The 20,903-nt window shown below is 46.5% G+C and overlaps 1 protein-coding gene across 1 annotated transcript in view; it reads right to left on the bottom strand.

Annotated features, from left to right (window-relative positions):
• Positions 1–20,903, bottom strand: part of LOC309613671 (BOS complex subunit NOMO1) — a 52,242-nt gene that overhangs the window by 6,782 nt on the left and 24,557 nt on the right. The window contains exons 15-27 of the mRNA XM_082360765.1: positions 19,943–20,079; positions 18,337–18,424; positions 15,253–15,316; positions 14,595–14,690; positions 11,294–11,512; positions 11,113–11,195; positions 10,110–10,269; positions 9,840–9,966; positions 7,936–8,049; positions 6,916–7,043; positions 5,687–5,828; positions 1,623–1,706; positions 306–416 (exon numbers count right to left, since the gene is read on the bottom strand). Coding sequence (XP_082216891.1) covers positions 306–416; positions 1,623–1,706; positions 5,687–5,828; positions 6,916–7,043; positions 7,936–8,049; positions 9,840–9,966; positions 10,110–10,269; positions 11,113–11,195; positions 11,294–11,512; positions 14,595–14,690; positions 15,253–15,316; positions 18,337–18,424; positions 19,943–20,079 — 1,553 coding nt within the window. The remainder of the gene's footprint in view (positions 1–305; positions 417–1,622; positions 1,707–5,686; positions 5,829–6,915; positions 7,044–7,935; positions 8,050–9,839; positions 9,967–10,109; positions 10,270–11,112; positions 11,196–11,293; positions 11,513–14,594; positions 14,691–15,252; positions 15,317–18,336; positions 18,425–19,942; positions 20,080–20,903) is intronic.

Genomic DNA, 20,903 nt, shown 5'->3' with positions numbered 1-20,903 from the left:
GAGGTGCTTTGCCCTATAACCATCTTTCTGTTTTAGACTCCAGATTGTATTGTTCGTTCATTAGGTTTCTACTATGATGCTTCCAAAGACACACACGGCTGGCAAAACAGTGATCTGAAACTGGACCACGTTTCTCTCCAGCAATCAGGAATCATTCCCCCAGAGGCATGCTGGGATTGAAGATTCTTAAATCTCAACCTCAACCCTCAGCTAAAGCAAGCGCTAGACAGGCCCGGATATCCTGCTCCCTCTCATCTTGAAGCCGGAAAGAACAGAGCACTTGAACCTTAAAAATCTGGCCTTACCCATAATGTAGGAAGATACTCGGATGAAGTGATCACATTTCCACTCAAGTCAAACTGATTTATCTGCCGGAAAACTATGATGTTCACATCATCGATGTCATTATTCCCAACCTGGGAAGAGAGAAGGAAGGCTGGGGTTGAGGACGCTGGAAGGGAGACTTCTACTCCAGCCGGGGGATCTCCTAGGAGCTATTTCCTAGCTGATTTCACTTTGTATTCAGAGAGCAAAGCTTGCCGTTCCAGCAGCCTGAGTCTATGGTCCCAAACTGACAGGAGATGGGCGACACCTGGCCCATGGGCACATTTTGTTTGACAAGCAGTTTTTTTTTTTTCTAACTTTTAATGACTTGTCAACATTCAAAAAAAGAAATTTCATATAAAAAAAGCCAGATTTCCCAGCTTCTCTTGAAAAAGGGGAAAGATGTTCTTGCCTGGCAGGGATTGGCAGGAGCCAAGCTCCAGCTGCCCCCTCTGGGTGGGTGTGTGCCCCCGTTCGTGACCTTTTCATATGTGGGACCACAGTCCACATGACTGCCTGTGATCCTGGTCTAAGTCCCCATGGCAGGGAAATACAAAATTATAAGATGTAGCCATCACAACCATTTAAAATGCCAGATGCCATAAAGACATCAAGAAAACTCACTTTCTAGGCCAAAAAGTTCTAAATGCCCCACCGGCCTCCTAACCCCTCATAATCTTTATGCCTAATGCCACCTAATAAAGCCAGCAAGAGGCAGGCCCTCTCGTCCACCCAAGCCCTCTACTCTAGAGAACAAGACCTATTCCATGGAAGAAAACCTCACTGCAAATGATTCCAAGGCCACTTCCTGTGACCTGGGGGGCTGCCTCCTTAGGGATCAATTAGCTAAGTCGTGATCTTAAAGATCAAGAGGCTCTCCTTGGTGGGAAAACAAGGTCATCTAAACATAAGAAAAGTGGGCAGCCCCGTCACCAATTAAGCTCATGTTCTCTTTATTACCCTCCCTTGATCTGAAATGCTACTTAGCCCTTAAGATCCTTAACTTGCAGAATAATGATCCGAACTTGCGGTGGGGGGTGGGGGGGAAGTGGGGAAACAACAGCTCGGATTTCTTCTCTGGATGCACGGACAGCCATGCTGTTCATTAAAAGCCCAAGAAAATGCTGCTTGTGAAGATGACACTATTCCAAAAGGGCCCTTAATTAGGATTTAAAGAGCCCCCCCACACCCCACCCCGGCCGAAACAGATGAAAGGCAGACAGCCAGAGGAGTGCTGAAGGATTTTTGATGAGGGAAGCAATCATGCCACGATTCCACTGAAGAAGTTCATGTCATACCGCGATGACCCGGTGGTGAGGCAGGGCCCGTTCAATGTGGTCGTTGCCTTCTGCCTTGAGCTGAACGTGGTATACACATCCCGGCTGCAAACAAACGCAGGAGTCACTTCTTTGGAAAGGGGCTTGTCACGAGACCTGATCTGAGCCTGCTCTGCCTGCAGGCCCCCATCAGACGGGCGCCTTCCTGTTCCACCTCAGTTCCTAGGATGTGGCCTGTTAACCCTCTTAAGAGTTCCTTGAAAAAGCACCCTGATGCAGAAACATTTTCCTGAAGTTCTACAATTCCTTCAAACCCCATTCAGTTTCTCCTACCCAAGGGAAATTAAATGTGGTTTCCGATTCCAAAACTGCAAGCATGATATGCTTATTCTGATAAAATTATTCTTTCCTCGCTGCCCAGCCCGCCCCTCTAGCTGTGTATGTGCACTGAATGGTATCTGGAATGACATTCCCAAAGGGGTATTATTTCTGGGAAGTGGGATTTGAGGTTTTTCCTTTTTTAAAACAAATTTCTTCTTTATACATTTTATTCTAGTCCTCAAATGTATAGGCATATATGATGTTTATCAAAAAAAAAAAAAAACCCACACTTTTCTAAAAAAACTTTTTTTGTTGACACTGCACACATGAAGGATGTATATTATTTACTTAGATAATTTTTTGGCAGATAGCAGTAAAGTATTTTGTTCTAAGAAAGCCAGCACACTATGACAATTTTCCAAAAGAGGGAAGTAAACTGCCTTGAAGAAATGAAGTTTTTTGTTTGTTTCTTACATTGCTGTATGGGCTAGTTGCAACTCTGATAAAGAAAGATATGAGTTCAAGATATGAGCCTTCTTGGAAGGCTGCAAATCAGACAAAATTCAGCTTTACGCAAGGCTTTAATAAGAGTATAAAAGAACCCATTGTTGGTCAACTTCTGAACTATTTTTTCTTACACACTTATTAAAAGAAAAGATCTGCATCTTTCTGCAAAGGATGACAGATCACTTATACTAGCGGGGTTTTAAAAACTTTTAAAACAACCAATTGCTGATCATCAACTGCACACTGGACCGATGACACATCAGGATCTAGAGCTGGGGCCAAGTTCAAAGCTGACCGTGTGCATCCAAGAGGGGACAACCCTGAGATCGTAACTGCTGATCTATATACGTTAGCCAGGATAACACGGCCCTGGTCTCCTAAAATCATGTGCACTGTGACCTTCCTCTCTGTGTGCAGGCAGAGCAGTGTCCAAAATGGCATTTGCTCTACATTAACCAGGGGCCCTTCCAGGTGGTAGCTTAAGGGTGATTTTTTTTTTTTCCCTTTCAAAATTTCATCCTTTTTGATATGTTGCTTGAACTATTTTATAATGAGCACACGGTACCTTTACAGAGACAAAAAGCTATTATTAAAAAAACAAGAACAATCAAATTTATGATCACCAATAGTGACTGTATTAATTCACTTTATAGCTCAGTGAGGACCAGCAGCATTGGGTTTGGTTCAAAATATCTTTCCTGCACCTCAGAAAGGAAAGACATGCATAGCAATTTGTAAAGAAAAGAAGGGACGGGCACTGCTGAAGCTGGGAAGAACGGGCACTGCCCCCTCATGTCCATGCCCGGCCGGGCAGGAGCCCATCGGACAGCTGCTCCCATCCTAACCAGCCCGACTCCTCGCTCCTGGCCGGCTGACTCTGGGATTCACCTTCAGCCTCTGGCAGCAACATCTAGGGATGCAGCTTCTCACCCAAGGTGCCTTGACAAGTACACTGCCCGGAAAGATCAACTGGGGAAATGAATTCTAATGGGAGCTGAAATCCTTAGGAAATCTTCAACAAGGGCTCTCCAGCCTGGCGTCCTCTGGGAGACTGGCAAACTCAAATCCAAACCCTTGACGGGAAACGTCTAGCCTTAGGCTATTCCTCCAGAATCCGAGGCCTGGCATGTGAAAAAGGAGTGGGCTGCCACAAGGGGGCGACTCTAAGCAACGCTGAAAGCACTAATGAATTAACACCTATTACGAGGAGGGTGTGAGGCAGCATCATTTAAAACGGAAATCTATTGTCGTGGAGAAGAAAACTATATTTGGTTTAGTTAAATAAAATGTGTTAAGTTGGTGAGTTTAGAGAAACATGTCTGGGCCAGTAAGACCCTGGGAAGAACCAAAACGGTGATGCAGAATCTGCATTCCTGCAACCGTAAGAGGGAGGTGAGCGTGGAACACCGAGTCCCCCAGCTCCGGCCAGGGGAAGGCAGACTGAAGTGCACAGGCGCCGGCCAGGCCCTCCTCCTGCTGCTAACTTAGACCAAGAAAAGCTGCAAACAAACACCTAAGCTGGCAGTTCTGGTGAGGACCACCTCAGGGGAAGGTGCTGTCTGTTCTTGCTTTTACCACTTACGGAGTCAGTGTGTCACGCACTGTTCCATGTGTTTTACGTGTATTAACTCACTTAATACTCACAGCCATCCTGGAAGGTAGACATTATTCTCATCCTCACTTTACGGACGATGAAACACATAAAAAGCACAAGACACTTGCCTGAACTTACACAGCTAAGAAATGACGGAGGCAGGATTCAAACCCAGGGAGAAAGGCATTAGTGCAGCCCACGAAGGACAAAATTTCAAAGGCTGGGCCTGCACTGAACGCGGGAGACAGAGAAGCTGGCTCTAAGGACCCGTCGCCCCTCCCGGGGCCCTGGTTACAGCCAGCCTGGCGGCGGGGGACATCCATGCTACCGCCACCACTCTGTGCTCTCTGGAACCACTGCTACGAGGGAGGAAAGCAGGCCTGGGGGACAGCAGGGAGCAGTGTCCCGCTGGCAGCACGCTCCACAGAGGGTGGGCCTCTCCAAGGGCAGAGGAGAGTAAGAAGGGAGCGTCGCAGTCAGGCCATCCAGACTCCTGCGGGAGCAAGAGCGCCGTTGTCTCGCCGAGTCTGATGAGAAGAGACTGAAGATGGGGAGTGGTGGGCAGAGGGCACAGGGAGCCCACCCGTGGGTGTGCATCCGGCTTGGCCATCAGAACACACGCTCTCCAGTCCTCCCCAAGCCCATCTTCCTCCTTCAGCTTTTTGAACCCTCCTCACTCACCAAGCAACCTCCTGACCTGACTTCCCCATATCTGCGAGTGGGGATGGGCGCACAATGGACGTGGATGTTCTTACCTTTGGGAGAGGACAGCATCGCCCCAACATACCTAAGTAAACTGGCAAACGGATCTGCATCTCAGCTCACGCGATTCAGAAAAACATCAGTCAGTTGCCAACATGTGTACGACTATCCCTGGGGTCAACTAAGAACATCCAGTTTGTGAATCTGAAAGGCTGAGGACCAAACCCTGGATCCAAGTGGCCCTGTCCAGTGGGTGCCATCAACCCACACTCTCGTTCGGTGACCCTACTTAGTGTTTGCTGAACGAGTAAATGAATGTATGGATGCGCAAGTAAAAGTGAGGAAAAAGGCACCAAAAATTCTGAACCAAATGTTGCAATTGAGCAGCCAAAAGGACAAATAAGTCGGTTATTTGGCCTGCACAAAGTTGTGGGTTTTTTTTTTTTTAATTGGTTGTTAACATCTAAAAATCAGAAGTTTTCATGTTTTTACAAACTCAAAACGATCTGGCAACCCTGAGTCTGTCTTCCCACACAGCTGTGTAGAGCTGGAGCTGAGTGGCAGCTGCCCCCTTCTCGTGGGCCAGACCCTCTCCAGGGCCCCGCAGTCCGCACCGCTCCCTACCAGGCACCCAGCATCCTCCAGCCTTTCACACTTGTCTTCTGGCGCCACTGGCATCTGGTTTGAGAGCCCTGGCCTGAGCCACACTACCCATGCTAGGCAAAAGGTGCACCAAACCCATGGTTTTCCACCTTTATTTCGCTACAAAACCCCCAACCCAGTACATCAGCTACATAAAAGGTAAGTATGTCAGCTACAATAGGGATTGGGAAGAGCTCCAGAACCCTATGCTGCCCTGGCAATGCTCTTGACCCCATTCCTAGCAGTCTTGGGGGCACCACAAGGCACCGCTGAACCCGGTATGAAAAAAGCCACTAATGAAACACGTCCAAAGGCTCACCAGCAATCCACGTAACCTGAACTTCCCTTCTTCGTCCGTCACGGTGTCTTCTCCATAAATACTGCAGTCGTTCTGGCCCACTGCTTCCACGGCAACACCCTGTTCTGGTTCTCCGTTTAAGGAAGAAACTGTACCATAGCAACTAAAGGTACGAGAGAAGAAACAGAACATGACGTTCTTGGGGTTTTCTGAAGCACACAAAAGATTTCAGGGAAAGTGTCCTGCATTTACTAACAATTTACGGTGCAAAATATTTCAATGGAGAACTGTGCCCCAAATGACCCAGACAACTCAGTTCTAGCTGTGTCACTTGCAAATCGAGCCTTCCTGCCGGAGGGCTCAGGCCAGCCAGAAGGCTGTCATCAATTTCTCTTCTTGTACATTCTAAGGGATGCTCCAGAAACTTGTAATTAAAAAAGGTTAAGCTTTATTTTATTCCACTTTATTGTATTTTTGTGTTAAGCTTTAAATAATGAAGCATCCAATAAAATGAAAATAAGTTATTCCATTTTTATGTTCGATTGAAAATGGTCCATTTTTCTAAAGCCACTCCTTCTGATTAATCGATCTTTGCCTCGAGTGCTTTTGTAAATGTGTATAATATGTGTGCGTGTGTATAAATATATTTACTAATATTTGTATAAACCGTCTCTGAAAGTATTCAGAAATACTGGAAAACCCAGGTAGCTCGGAGACCAGGATAGGAGGGAAACTTCACATTGTACAGACTCTTTCCAGGATTTCCAAGTTTCACTCAAGTGAATGCATTTCCTCCTTTTCAAAATGTTCACTCAAGTTTCAAACTTTTTAAAAAAATGAAAATTTTTAGGAACTAAATAGGGTCTCTCAGGCCAATTTCAAAATAGGAACTTTGTGACCGAATCACTCGTTTGAAGGGAGTTCCCTGTTGGCCTAGTTGTTAGGATTCAGCACTGTCACTGCTGCGGCCCAGGCTCGATCCCTAGTCAGGGAACTGAGATCCTGCAAGCTGCCTGGCATGGCCAAAATTAAAATTAAAAAAAAAAAAAAAAAAAAAAAAACGGGGACACTCGTTGAAGATATTAGAAGAAAACGGCAGCAGTCAGGAGCCTGTGGACCTCGTATCTTATGTCCCTTGTCTTCCAAATAAAATCAGTATGAAGACTGGGATGAGTTTCTAGAGAACAGAAGCGTGAGTGTGATCCCATAGCCCGGGCTTGGGAGAGAGGGGCGCAGGTGGGGCTGCCCACCTGTAGGCCGTGCGGTAGCCGGTGATGGTGATCTTCAAGTTCTGCCCCTCCTGCACCTCGATCATCTGCGAGGATGGCTCAAACCGGAATTCTTTCATCATGGGCTTGAAGTAATACTGGCCGGGGCTCTGCCGAGAGACAACCACAAACTGAGCCTCTGCTGCAAATCTAGGTATGGCTTCAAAGGGGGCGGCTGAAGTCATGATGGACCAGAATTAGGCCCAAGAGCTCCATGGCTTCCTAGACACACAGAAATGGTAACTCTAACTCTACAATAAATCATTACAGTGACAGCAATTACAATTCTAACAGCAGCTGTCATCATGGTGCGCCTACAAGAACTCTGTGGGGTAGAAATCATATTTGAATTTTATGAAGGAAGCAACGGAGGTCAGAGAGGTCAAGTAACTTGCCTGAGATGACCCAGCAAGTAAGTAGCAGATGGAAGATTTGAAGCTGGGTGCGCATCACTGCACAGCACGTGATCTTTCAGATACAACTCACTGCCTGTTTGCGACATCCCTGTAACAGTCACTTTATTCCCAGGGCTGACAAGACGGCCAACTGACGTGCACTCCTGAGTGCCCATCACTCAGGGCCTCATTCTACATCCCCAGTGAAAACTGGGTGCTATCCACTCACCACGGGGAGTGTGCTTTGCAGAAGAAACACAAGCTCACCCCCCGAACAAGACTCGGCATTATAAACAGCATGATCCTGTGGTAAAACAAAGGGATGTTTAAGACAGGAGCCGCTGTGGCCGGGGTAATTAATTACACTGTCTCAGTGACAAGGGGGTGACCAGAAAACAAGAAGTCTGTGCAGAAGGGAACACGAATCAGCAGCATTAAGTTCTAGTGAGAGCAATCCTCTAATTACGTCTGGTCCCCGAAGAAACGTACAACACTCCAGGCTGGTTTTCTGTTCTCACGTTGTCAAGCAACACACAAGTCAAGGCCGCCGTGTCCCGGCACTCTCATGGGGGGAGTCAGGCAGGCAGTAAACTACCAGACACCTTACCAGGTTTGAGAAGGTCAGAATGCCGTTGTCCTGAGTCAAGAGGTTGGAACGAAACACACCACCGCTGAGGGATAGGAGAACCCCAGGGAGGGGCTGGTCGTCTTCAGCTTTTATCTGGGGGTGGAAAAAGGAACCCCAGAGCAAGGTTAACTCATATTAGCCATGAACAATTCAAGAGGTAATCCTTAATGGGTTATTCATTGGGGGAGACAAAAGGTCTCCTATTCATCCCCAGGGTAACCAATGTTAATAGTTTGGTGTGCAGCCTTCCAGAACTCTGCCCACACAAATCTTATCAGCATTATGGCTGCTGTTGATGGACTTCATAAGTGATCTGGTGGGGCTGGGCGGGGGGGCCCCTAAACTGTACGGTTCTGTAACTGCAAGTTGCTTTCTCTGCCCTCAGCCACTTTCCCGGCTGCCCTCGTCCACCAGTCCCCACCGATCAGCCTCGCTGCCTCGGAACAGCTGCATATCGTTCTAAAGCAGAGGTCGGCCAACCACGGCACACAGGCTAGCCACCGAGTTTTGTGATGGAAAAGGAGAGACGATCTGAATGTCCCCGAGCGTGTGTATCTTTGTGCACTTAAGTTTTTTAAGTTTTTCTTTTTCCGAACAGTCAATTCTTAGGAGTAGAATTGTTGGATGTGTGCACTCGAAATTCAGAAAGAAACCCCCAAACTGCCCTCCATGGTGGCTGTAACCATTTCCAGCTCCAACAAATTACCTATGTGTGGGAAAATGCGTGCTCGCCAAGAAGATGGATATTGTCTTGATTATTGCAAATCTCACCCCAGACCCAGTGTTTCGATGGTAACTTCCTTTGCATTTCCCCAGTCACTACCAAAGTCAAGTGTTTCCTGTATGTTTACAAGTGACTTGGATGACTTCTGTGAACTGCCTTTCATGTCCTTGGTTTATCTTTTCTCTGTTGGGTTGTCTTTTTTAAAAAAATTTATTTATTTATTTATTTATTTATTTATTTATGGCTGTGTTGGGTCTTTGTTTCTACGCACGGGCTTTCCCTAGTTGCGGTGAGCGCGGGCTTTCTCTTGTTGAAGAGCACAGGCTCTAGGTACACAGGGTTCGTTAGCTGTGGTACACGGGCTCTAGAACGCAGGCTCAGTAGTTGTGGAGCACAGGCTTAGTTGCTCCGCGGCATGTGGGATCTTCCTGCACTAGGGCTCGAACCCGTGTCCCCTGCATTGGCAGGCAGATTCTGAACCCACTGTGCCACCACGGGAGTCCCATGTTGGGTTGTCTTTTTCTTATAGATTTTAGGAGTCCCTGGTAAACAGGGAATGTTATTTATGGTACAGATATTTCTTCCCAGTTTGACTATCTTTCAGTTTGGTTTAAAACGCATTCTGCAATATAGAATTTTAATTTATTTGGCCTCTATGTTGAAAATATTCAGCCTCAAGGATCTCCAGACTCACTCTGTCCATCACACAGCATGCTTCTTCCCAAGAAGGACTGAGGCAAGAGAGAAAGACATTCTGCGTCCTTCGACAGAGAACAGAGTCAAGGATGAAAGCTTAAAATACTTCCCAAAAGGTATGCACACAAGCTAAAGTCAACAGATCTCCTAATTACAAGTGAAAGAAGCCAGACCAAAAAAGAGTACATCCTGAATGATTCCATTTATATAAAACTCTAGGAAATGCGAAATGACCCATAGTGAAAGAAGGCAGATCAGAGCAGTGGGGAGGGGCAGGAGAGAGGGGTTGCCAAGGGTATGAGGAAATTTTGGAGGATGACGGATGTGGCCACCATTTTGATTGTGGTAGTGTTTTCATGGGGGTTATCATATGTCAAAACTGTCAAATTATACACTTTACGTGCAGCTTACTGTATGTCTATTATACCCCATAAAGCTGCTTTTTAAAAGCACACAGTGTTACCTCAAAGCTCACGCCTGCCAAGGCATAAGCCTTAAAGTCTCCTATGGTTCCTTCCACGGCAGTCAAAATGTAGCCCTCCTTCTGCGAGGACACGGTATACTCCAGGTCACTGTGCAGTGGCCCAACACTGAATAAAAAAGAAAACACTGGAGATGGCTTTGCTTCAAATCCTGGAAGAAGCATCACCTGCCCCAAGGAAACCTGGCTCCCCAGTTTCTTTCTAGGCTCCCCAACTGATCCCAAGCAAATGTTTCTTAGTCACGGCCTTACCTATAGGCACCTTTGTCGTCAGTAAAGACTGTGATTAGGGGTGAACTCGCCCCCTTTTCACTGATGACAATCTCCACTCCTTCCAACTCTGGGTGGATCTGGCCTTCCAGAAATAAGCCTGCTTTCCCTTGGATCTCAATCAACTTCCCTGGGCAGCTTTCTAAAAAGGGAAGAGATAAAGAAGATTAGGTTGGGGCTTCCCATTAAAGAAGGGCCTAAAACTGAGATATTGGAAGCCAGCTCCAATGAGGCTGCTGACTGTACCAGAATCCTCAGTGACTGCAAGTGGCCCAAGCCTCTCACCATTGATGAATGGCCTTGTTCAACTGCCAGGAATGTTAGCAGGTACAGCCAACAAAGCTGGCTTTCCCCTGCTCCTCTCCCTTGGCTCTCACAGGCCACAGGTGGGGAGAGAAGCCGTTACTGCAGGTCAGAGCCTGTGCGGCTGGATCTCAGAGGACCGGTATGGAAGGCTGCCCCGGACAGGCTGCCTGCTGGACAGCCACGCCCTTCAATACTCTCCTTCCAAACACAGAAACGTCCAGGGTTTAATGAACCCACGATGCTAGGAAAAGCTATTGGTAGCCTAAATATTCCACCAGCAATCACTTCTGGTTATCCAGTCCCCAAAAGACCCTCCCATAACCCCAACCAAAAAACGCAAACATCACAAACAGTTCGGACACACAAAGACATTTCAGACGTTTCAACAACTGATGCTTTTGCTTTTTATCTCCCTTCTGGTGTCAACCTGATAACATCAAGGAAAACTGAGTCCTTTTCCAAAAAGATCCCCCAATTCTAATAGTGAAAGTCACATTTACTGATTTAGACCTTTCGTTCATTCACTCACTCATCAAGTAGTAAGATCTATGTGCCAAAGGGGATTGAAGGTACCTTACAAAGATGGTTTCACTATAACAGCAGCACAGAATAAAATTTTAATTGCAGGGAAAGAAACACTTGCAAAGGTGTGTCATCGGCTCGCTGAGCTGACATTTACCTCCACTGACGGTGGCTTCCATGGAAGGAGGATAAAAGAGCAGCTCTTTAGACGAGGGTGTGACAGTGATTTTCTCTCCAGACCTAAAATAAGTAAGATACTTCAATGTGGCTGGTCTGTCCCCCCATGAGGAAGGACATCAGAACAGAGGACCCTGCAGGGAAAGCCGGAGAGTGCTCACCGTGCCCAGTAGGAGAAGTCGTAGGAGAAGGGGCCCTGTAACTCGTCCACCATCTCCTGCACAGGGGGTTTGGTCCTTCCCTCAACCCCCTCCTCTCCACCGGTCTTCTCCCTCTCCTGCCTGCGGCTCTCGATCTCGGCCAGCTGCTGCTCCCTCCGCAGCTCCTGCACGGACCTCAGAGGGCCGAGGACCAGGGCGGGTTCACTGTCGATGGAAGATCTGGAAGAAAGGAAGGAGCAGTCCAGAAGACAAAGTCACGCATCCCTGTAGTCAGTGGGAATCGGACATTTCTGCAAGCAGAGATCCAGCAGTAAAAAAAACCCAAGCACCTCATAAAGCCACCAACACAGTCTTCTCCTGTTTTGAATAAACTAATAGCTTTTTAAAAACAAAAAACTGAACTTCTTTGCCATGGTGGACATATCTGATAGATCTGGGCTGGTATGAAATACCACTGACTTTATGACTTGAAGGAAACTTATCAGATTTCCCGTAGGACATGGAGTCCTTTCCACACCACCATCTTCTCTCTTTCAACCTTTATTGAGAACATACTCTGCAAGAGAACCAGGCACTGGGGAGACTGTACACAGGACAGACAACATTCCCCAACCTCGTGGAATCTACATTCTAGTGGGAAGAGGTAGACAATCAACAGAAAAATGTTGTCAGGTGATAAGTACAATAAAGAAAAATAAAGCAGCATGGAAAGATAAAAGAGCTGGTGGGAGGCGAGGGGCGCTACTTTTTATTAGGGGCTCAGCCAAGTCCCTTCCGATAAGGTGACACCACGCCGACCTGAAGGAAGGGCGGCAGAGAGCAAACCACTCGGCTCTGGGTAAGGAGGCCTCAGGCAAGGAGGTGTCGAGTGCAAAGTCTCTCGGAGCCTTGGAGGCAGCTCCCTGCCATGCTCAAGGGACAGCAAGGAGGAGACCAGGGAGGCCTGGCCAGAGGGACGCAGGCAGAGCCAGATCAGGTAGAGCCAGATCAGATGTCAGACTAGGGCTTGGCAAACCTTGGTGTGGACCCTGGGGGGATGGAGTTTTAAACAGAGGAATGACAGGGTCTCCACTTTTAAAGATCACTCGGACTTCCCCATGAACAACACACTGTTATAAAGCAACAGCCAAAACTCGGAAGCCAGACAGGAAGCTGCGGCAACGATCCCAGCAAGAGACAAGGGTGGGTGGAACCAAAGTATAGAGGCCAGGTGCTAAGAAAGGACTGGATGACGGATATACAGTTGGCCCTCCATTTCCATGGGCTCCGCATCTGAGGATTCAACCAACCGCAGATGGAAAATATTTGGGGGAAAAGATATTCCAGAAAGTTCCAAAAAGTAAACCTTGATTTTGTCACATGCTGGCAACTATTTACATAGCATTTACATTGTATTTACAACTATTTACATTGCATTTACATCGCATTGGATATTATAAGTAATCTAGAGATGACTTAAAGTATATTTAAAGTGTACAGGAGAATGTGCATAGATTATATGCAAATACGACTTCATTTTATAAGGGACTTGAGCATCTGTGGATTCTGGTAACCACGGGGGGTCCTGGAACCAAACCCCCTGGATACCGAGGATTGTACAGTTGAGGATTTGCAGATGGATCGGTTGGGTATGGGATGCAAGAGAAAGAAGAGTCAAGGACCAACGAGAAAGACGGAGCTGCCATTTCTCAAACAGGGAAGGCTACAGAGGAGGTCTGTGGAGGGCGACCACCAGGAATCTGGTTTTGGATCGGGAAGCACAAGACCCCCATTAGGGACCCCGCCCCCGGCCATGTCCAGCTGGAAGATGCATTTCACATAATTTTCAGCAAAACCAAACCAAACAAAAACCCTTCTGAGGTTACAAAAATAAACTTAATAAAGACTGAAAACAATGTAACATGGAGTCACTACTGGTAAAAATATGACTTTCTAGTCATACCAGTAATTCATACTTTCCAAGCAGGAAAATACTAAAAGACATTGCTCCAGCACCAGGCAAAGTGCCAGGCCCACAAGACAAACGTAGCAAGGCCTTCTCCTAGAAACCATGTCACCCTGGTAAATAGGTATCCCATCAATTCAGTCAGAGACCACGGGCTGCCCCTGACACTCTTCCCTCCCTGACCCCACGTGGTCAGCCTGCTGCCGCGTCCCTTCAACTCAATCTCCCTGACAACTCTCCAACCCATCCACTTCTCTCCATCCCCACCGCCATCCACCTGGCTGAAGCCCCCATCCTCCCTCACCTGGACTCCTACAAGAGCCTCTGCCCCCACCTCGATCGACTTCCACTCTTGCGCCTCTTCTATCTGTTCTCCACTCAGCCGCCAGGGGGACCTTCTTGAAACAAAAAGAAAGTGATCCCTCTACTTGAAATATGTCAGAGTGTCCACAGGACACAGCTAAGACCCTTCACATGGCTGGCCCCCAGAAGCCCACCTCTCCTGCATGGACCTCAACCCCCTGACAAGGTCAAAGTCAAAGCACTTATCACAGCTGTAATTTTACAGTTCTGTATGTTGACTCTTGGCCTACTGTCTGCTGCCCCCATGAGACTGTAAGTTCCACGAGGGCAGGGGCTATCGCCTACGTCCAGTGCCTAACCACTGAGGGTTCTCCATACATATTTTCTTCACAGACGGACGGGTGGACAGAAAGATGGAGACACGGCTGGAAAGGCAACTTCAAATAAGGCAAGCTGGGAGAAAGTTACTCAGATTTCCATTCTATTTGACAAAGATGGTTATATTGTCAAAACTCTTTCCTTTCTTGAGAAAATTAGGGTGTCAGATGCACCCACCACACAGCAAAAATTCCTCTCAAAGGTGACATTCACACAAACCTGACCCTCAGTGAGGCACTGCCTTTCATACACTTTCTCTCATGACCCTTCTCATATAAGGTGTCATCTCTATTTCCCAAGCCTTAGAAAAAGGATCTAAAGAAAAATAGGCAATTTTTTTTGAATTTGCTAAAACACTTGAAATACAGTGAACAAACCAGACATTTTTTTTTCCCTTAGCAAAGACAGGAAGTGTAACGAGTTCAAACAGAAATTTAAGACACTGAAACGAGCTGTCAGGAGACTCTTACTCATCCGCAGTTAATTCCTGAGTCATAAAAGGAAAGGAATAAGGCTGTTGTGAATTTACAGCTATGTCACATAAGTATAAGAGCGAAGACCGTTTGTACGTACGCCTAGAGATAACAAATCAAGAATAATTTTCAGAGCGTCCATTAGAAAAGGTCTGGTCCACCACTCTCCCGTGCTCAGCCCAGCACAGAACACTAGTCTTACTTGATAGTCACAGTGACATCCATCATTTTGTCAGTGGTGATAGTTCCAAGGACGTGGTGGCGAATGGCTGTCAACGTCAAGATACTGGGTGAAGACCTATAAATCAGAGAAGTGGAAAGAAAACACCACATCACCTCATGGTTCTCAAAGGATCACAAACAACATCCTTTATGGGCGACCTTCCTGACCCTGAAATACACTCTGTGACACTGCTCTTAGTGCATCAGAACTCCTAAAATACATACAAGTGTCTTTAAGAGTAAACTGATTCTCCACGCCATAACTTTACACCTCCAATTCCCTGTGAAACCCACAAGCATTTGTAAAAATAGAAAAATGGTAGACTTGAGCTTGAGAAATTCTCATCAGTGAGGCTGGAAGATTCAACAAACATTGTATTTAAGCCACTTCCAAACCACAGCCTTCCGTCCTGGGTTTACAGAATTCTTGGGAAAGAGAGCTTACCTTCATTTCCTCAGTAATTTACCCAACTGTCTTAAAATCCTTGTCTAGAAATTCTTTTCCATGCCTAACCTTACCGCTTCCAGAAAAAATACAAAAAACTCCCGTGTTCTCAGCAATGAGTGAAGAAGAGAGTCACACTCACTCTCCTCCACAGGAGACACAGACACCCCGGAGCAGTCGGCGCCCGGCTTACGTGTCATAGGTGTAGAACGCTTGCTCGAACCGGTGGCAGGAGCGAGGGGTCACCTTGTACACGCCTGCAGCCAGGAAATCAAAAGTAATTTTCAGAGAAGAGCGTCTATTATGCTGAGCAATTCCAACATCCGAAATCCAAAGGCGGTGCCTCTCACTCACAACCTATCATGGATGTGCAACACGGGATCAGAAATGCCTTTTCCGCTGCCTACGATGGCTTCTTACCAATGACCTGATCCACTTAAAGGCCCACTCACAAAGCAAGGATTTTCATTTTGCATAATTTAACAAGTCACAGCACTTTAGTCTACACAGACCAAGCTAACAGACACGTGCACAAGGAGGAACAGGAAGTACATTTCTACTGCGAATCAGACTGAGAATTTTCTACTTAACAGATTCTGTTAAAGACCCAAAAGACAGCCACAGCCTGGACTCCTTCCTATAAATATTCCTAAGAGGGGGCATGGGGCAGGGGAAGGCCCAGAAAATTACGGAACAACTGCAAAAACACTTTCACGCCATGAGCTCACGCGGGGTACACTCAGATTAGGGGCATAGGATGTCATTTGCCAGAAGAATAGTTTCAGGAAGGAGCAAAGTGTAACAACGGATTCTCCCAAATGGTCTTTAACCAACATTTTGGCCATATGACCAACCAAAACATGAAATTAGTTCAAATCACCTCTGCTGTTTCTGTCACACTGATCAAGCCTCAATGCAGTTACGAGTAGAAAAAAAATTACTAGGTTTCTCCATTCATTTTGTTTGTTCTTTCATTTGACAAACACTGACAGGGCAACTCGGGCCGGGTAGTGAGCCAGGTGTTGGTACACGGTGGGAACAGACACGGTCCCTGCCTTCGTGGGGCTTGCCATCTACAGAGAGAGAGCATTCGACAGCCACGTGCACACCAGGTGTGACGGGTATGGGCAGGGGAGGAACTGGGCACTGTGGACACGAGCACAGCAGGGAGCTCCCAACGACACTGTAGAGCCAGTCTCCCTGGGGAGTAACATCGGAACCAAGAAGTGATGGGCAGGCAGGCAAGAGCTGGGTGACGAGGGGGTGGGGCAGGGAAAGCACTGGGGCAGAGCACAGCATCTGAACCACAGGCTTGTTGGCTGTCTCCCTAACAGCTGTCCTTCCTGCTTACGTTTAGGGTGAAAATGCGCCCAGCCTCGGGCAGCAAATCCAACCTCCCCAGGCTCCCTTGCAGCTAAAAGTGGCCTTGTGACACGGTTCTGGCCGGTAGGACATGAAGTTTCCTGGAGGATGCGGCATGGAAAATGTTTGCCCGCCCCTCTCCCCATCTTCCTGCCTTAAACATAAGTTTTCTGGGGCAACAGTAGGCACCTTGAAAACACAAGGTAAGAAATACCAGGGAAAAAGCTAAAAGAATCACGAAGACACCAACCCTAACATCTACCAGCTGCTGAACCCATGCCTGATGCTGCCAGACTTTGTTACTGGGCCAAATTAACCCCACTTGTTGGGGGTTGTCGTATAGATTTTGTTACCTGCAGCCAACGGCATCCTGATTAAAACACAGGACAGAGTGGTTGGAGCAGAGTGTGACAGGTAGAGCTAGATTACACAGGAGCTCAAGGTCTGATTAAGGGTTCTGTACAAGAGTACCCCCTATCTGTGGGGTATACGTTCTAAGACCCCCAGTGGATGCCTGAAACCGCAGACAGTACCAAACCCTCTACATGTTATGTTTTTACGTACACTAATGGGTGGGTAATGTATACAGGGTGGACGTGCCAGACAAAGGGACGATTCACATCTCCGGGCTGGAAGGGAGCAGGATGGTGAGAGATTTCATCACGCTACTCAGAATAGCATGCAATTTAAAACTTATGAACTGTTTATTTCTGGAATTTCCCATTTAATATTTTTGGACCACAGTTGACCACAGGTAACTGAAACTGTGGAAAGTGAAACCATGGGTGAGTGGGGATTTTATCTTGAGAACCAAGAGAAGTCACTGAATTATTCATTAGGAAAATGCAAAATAAAACCACAATGAGATACTACTTTACACCCACCAGGAGGGCTAAAAATCAAAAAGATAGTAACAAATATTGGTAGAGATGTGGAAAAACATGAACCCTCAGGCATGGCTGGTAGGAATATCAAATGGCAAATACAGCCTTTTCAGAAAACAATTTGGCAGTTTCTTTAAAAATTAAACATAAATTTATTATGATTCCATTCCTAGGTATCTACCCAACAAATGTCCAAACAAAGACTCGTACACAAATGTTCATAGCAACACTATTCATAATAGCCCCAAGCGGGAAACAGTTCAAAAACCCACCAACTAGTGAATGGATACACAAACTGTGATATATCCATGCAATGGAATACTATTCACCAATAAAAAGGAACAAATTATTAATACCTGCTACAACCTGGGTGAACTTCAAAAACATTATGCTAAGTGAAAGAAGCCTAAAAAATAACAGTATTGTATGATTTCATTATATGAAATGTCCAAAAAAGGCAAATCCATAGAGACAGAAAATAAATTAGTGGCTGCCTAGAGCTGGGAATAGAGATTAAATGTAAACATGCAGGAAGGATATTACTGAGGTGATGCAAATGTTCTAAACTGGATTAAAATGATGGTTGTAAAGCTAGGTATAGTTACTAAACATCGCTGTACTGTACACATTTTAAATGGGTCAATTTTATGGTCTGCAAATTGCATCTCAATAAAGCCATTAACAGACAGAGAAGCCACTGAAGGACTTTAAGCAAGGCGGGAGATGATCCAATCTTTATCTTAAAAAGATCACTCACCAGGAGAGGTCATGGGCTGATGGTACAATGCTTTTAGAAGTGAAAAGGGTCCAGTGGTCTGGCCCCAACTCCAACCCGAGAGCCCGGGAACACGTGCCAGCCCCCACCTCTATTTCTTTGGGAAAAAACGCTGCTGCCTCCAGAGGAGCTAACCACGACCAAAGTTGACAGCTTGATGCAAACTGAACCAAGATAGGGAAAAACGCCTTTAAAACCACCCTCTGGTGCCTTTCCATTTCTCTCACTCATAGCACATCAATCCTTCCAGACTCACCGGGCTTAGACAGGCAGAATCGGTTGACGCCTTTGGAGAGGTTATAAATCCCCACGTTCTCAGGTCCATTTCCATCCTGATAAAATTCCTAAGGGACCAAAGCCAATACAATGACTTACCAGGGGAGATGGAGACACAGCGATGATTAATAATATTTCTGTTTCTGAACCAGTCATCTGTTTTGCCCATTAATCATGTGAGCAGCTGGGTGCCACAGGAAAATCAAAAAGCTTCCAAAACTTCCAACAAAAATGTGATCTTTTTCATTCAATCAGCTAATATTTATTGAGCACCTGCTATGCGGCAGACGCAGGCTAGGCCTTGGTTGCTGCCCTGGCTCTTGTTTTCAGGGAGGCTTACATTCTAATATGGGAAGAGAGAAAACCCAGGTAGTCAACAAAGAAGTCAGTAGACTTCAGCTAGGAAGGAACAGAGCTTACAGAGAAATAAACAGGGAGCAGGATAGAGAGGGACCACCGCAGAGGCCTGTTCAGCTTGGCCTCAGATCAGACCCCTCCTGAGCAGGTAACATTGGGGCTGCAGCCTGACTGATGAGAAAAAGCAACTATGCTCAGTTGTGGAGAAGACACGTCATTCCAGGCAGAGAAGAGTATGTGCAAAGGCCCGGAGAAGGGACCGAGCTTGGTGTGGAACTGGCCAAGGCAGCCATATGCCACGGCCCAGTGAGCGAGGGGGAGAGGGGTAAGGGGTAAGGTACGAGTTAGCGAAGGGCTGGCCATCGTTAAGGAAGATGGATCTCAGTCTAAGGGAAATGGAAATCCACTGGAGGGTTTAAGGGAAGGAACGGTTTCCTAAATGTCTGTTACTTATTCTCAACTGGATATTAATCAACCCATCTCTCGTAACAAAGCTGTTTGTTGAGCACTTGTAGTTAAACGGTTAGAGCATTCAACTGGCGTTGGAGACACCAGTCTCACTGCCTCTGGTATAAGCGGCCACTTAATTGCCATTTGCCTCCATTTCTCCACTGGGACCTGACAGTGACATCTGCCATTGCTGGAAGTCAAAATATTATACAAAGTTCATGAATGGGTCTACATAGGTGTACACAGGTGCTCCCTTTCCTGAAACCCACTGCATACACTGCCAATCCAGCTGCAGAGACTACAACAGAATAACCGACTCTGTCCTCAGCTGCACCTGTTCATAAATAATAGCAGTATACGGCCAGGAAAACTTCAAATACGTAAGAGGTTTACTTAAACCTTACGATGCCCCTGGGGAGTGAGTATTATGATCTCAATTTTAGAGGAGAAAACGGAGGCTCACAAACACTAAATGAACTTGCCCGACGCTACAAAGCCCACGTGCTTTGCACTACGTCAACGGCTTCCCCAAATCACTAGTCAAAGTTAGAATTTAATGTGGAGCCAGGACAAGGAAATCTCCCAAAGGCATCTTTCCACTAAGGGACTCAAAATACTTCCTCATGGTGCTTTCCATAATAGGCGGGTGAGTCGAGGGGCAGAAAAGGGAATCCGCCTTGACTATCTATGCTGATAATACTCTTAGCATGCTAGTCCTTCTCGCTCTCCAAAAGGCGAGTGTCCTTCCACATAAGAGAATCCTCAGAAGCCCCGCTTACCAGAGTGATGGCGTGAGAAAGGGAGCATCTCAGCATATAGCCTGTCTGCCTGAACTCAATCGCTGACACATCGTCCTCCAGAACCTCCACCTCCAGACTCTTGTTCTTCCAGCACCAATCTTCATGCAGGATGCTGACTGCAAAGGACACAACACACACCCACGTGGGAACAGAGCACACCGCCTCCCTGAATGCCCCCAGAAAAACAGTGCTAATGAATTCTATGTGTGAGCCTCTATACACATACATACCAACAAATATGTGTGTGTGTGTGTCAGTATACACATAGAGCTGGTCACACTGGGAATAAATAACTGCTAAAGACAAACTGAAACCAGTGGCCATTAAAATCACCATGAAAGAAATTCAACTGGGCCTAAGAGCAGGCTACAAGTAAGACATGCAGGGATTGGCAAACTTTTTCCTGTAAGGCGCCAGAGAGAAAATATTTTCACCTTTGCGGGCCACATGGTCTCAACTATTCAACTTTGCCTCTGCAGCACACAAGCAGCCACAGATGATAAACAAACAAGTGGGCGTGGCTGTGTTCCAATAAAACTTTATTCATAAAAACAGGCAGTCGCCCTCAGCTCAGTTTGCCAACACCTGACATAATAGAAAATATAATTCCCCAGAAAAATCAGCCTACTTTATAAGCCATTCACTGCCAGCAGCTCCCAGCTAAACTCTGACAGAGCAAAAATACAAGCAATGGGAGCTTCTCAAGAAAGAGAAAAGAGAAACAACATTCGCCAGCACCTTCTGCTTCCCAGGCCCTGTGCAAGGGGCTTCACATACTGGATTTCATGAGTCCTACATTCTGCAGAAAGGTTCTATGACTCCTATTTCAGAAGGGGAAACTGAGTCTCAGGGAGATCAAGTAAGCTGCCTCGCTCACACAGCTGCTAAGTGGTAGAACATGTCAGTTTAATTATTTCACACTCTTTTCTGGCATTTAGAA

Source organism: Balaenoptera borealis (genome assembly GCF_965194805.1).
Source record: "Balaenoptera borealis genome assembly, chromosome: 16".
NCBI lineage: Eukaryota > Metazoa > Chordata > Mammalia > Artiodactyla > Balaenopteridae > Balaenoptera > Balaenoptera borealis.
This window is presented reverse-complemented; position numbering and strand designations above follow the sequence as displayed.